Source organism: Eimeria mitis, genomic scaffold (genome assembly GCF_000499745.2).
Source record: "Eimeria mitis Houghton genomic scaffold, Emh_scaff11262, whole genome shotgun sequence".
Classification (NCBI taxonomy): Eukaryota; Apicomplexa; class Conoidasida; order Eucoccidiorida; family Eimeriidae; genus Eimeria; species Eimeria mitis.
In genome coordinates, this window is record NW_024012005.1 from 1 (window position 1) to 1,040 (window position 1,040).

At 48.6% G+C, this 1,040-nt stretch overlaps 1 protein-coding gene across 1 annotated transcript; it reads left to right on the forward strand.

Annotated features, from left to right (window-relative positions):
* Positions 1-24: 24 nt before the first annotated feature.
* On the forward strand, positions 25-988 carry EMH_0100270 (uncharacterized protein; the record flags this gene model as incomplete). Its single annotated transcript, XM_038022157.1, has 4 exons — positions 25-36; positions 324-455; positions 610-729; positions 902-988. 4 exons carry the CDS (start codon positions 25-27, stop codon positions 986-988), a joined length of 351 nt encoding a protein of 116 aa, XP_037878011.1.
* Positions 989-1,040: the final 52 nt, after the last annotated feature.

The window sequence follows — 1,040 nt, forward strand, 5'->3', positions numbered from 1 at the left end:
TTTGGTTTTGAAATCCTCTTCACGATGTCTCTCAAGGTGCGCTGGCGTAGACGCCGTCTCAGTTCACTACCTTTCCCTTTATCTTAATTGGACTTATATCCGTTTTACCAATTTATATTTCTGCGCTTCATTCTGCTCCCTGTAGTGCCAGTCCCTGTGGCTAATTTTGCAGTGCCTCCTTGGTGCTGTGCTGCCGTTTTTTCTATCTCGTAGCATCGTGTTCGTTAGTTCCTTTTACTGCCGTTGCTTTGTATCTTCTCATGCATCTTCTTCTACATCTGGGAGAATGATTCGCTGTGGAGCGTTCACTGCTCTCTGTTCAGGATTTGTACTGCTTGGCGTACGCCCCTCTCCAGGGCACGTGCTTGATGGATCTGGAGGAAGATGACTACACACCAGAGACCCTCCAGAAGGAGATGAAGTTTCTTCAGAAATTCACATCAACGAGCTTGGAAGTTAGCTACCCAACCCCTGTAGTGCACTTTATACTTCCCAATGCAAAAGTTGCTTCACTTGTGTTGGTTGTTTGTTTTTTCGGTCTAGGTATGTGCCTTCATGAGAGTTGCTCAACTCCATATTGACGTGCTTTTGACTTTCTTTGTTTTGTAGGCTTTCAGCAAGTTCTTCGAAAAGGCAGATCTTTCCAGCGCGGAGGGGGCGGCTGCTCTTTATTGTATGACGTCCTTCTTCAACCGCTTGCAAGTCGTCTCACTGCGTGCCGGCACATTGGTGAGCTTGCTGCTGTCGCTGATTTATTCCAGGCATGAGCGAAGTGCTGAGTACTTCAGAACTCTGTGCAGTATGCGTCTGCTACGACGTGGTGATGCACAGCGTGCTTGAGCACAGAACCTGGGATGCGCGCGCCCCGTAGCCCAAAGCAGACGGAGTACCTTTTTTCCAGACCTACAACTTCAGGTTGCAGCAGGAGGCTAAACACCTTGCTTTCTGGCTTGTTGTGCTGATGTTGGTTTCCAGGCGGGAGAGCTGATGGCGCAAAACAAGGTCGACTACCATGACACCCTGAAGAGTTTGACTACTAA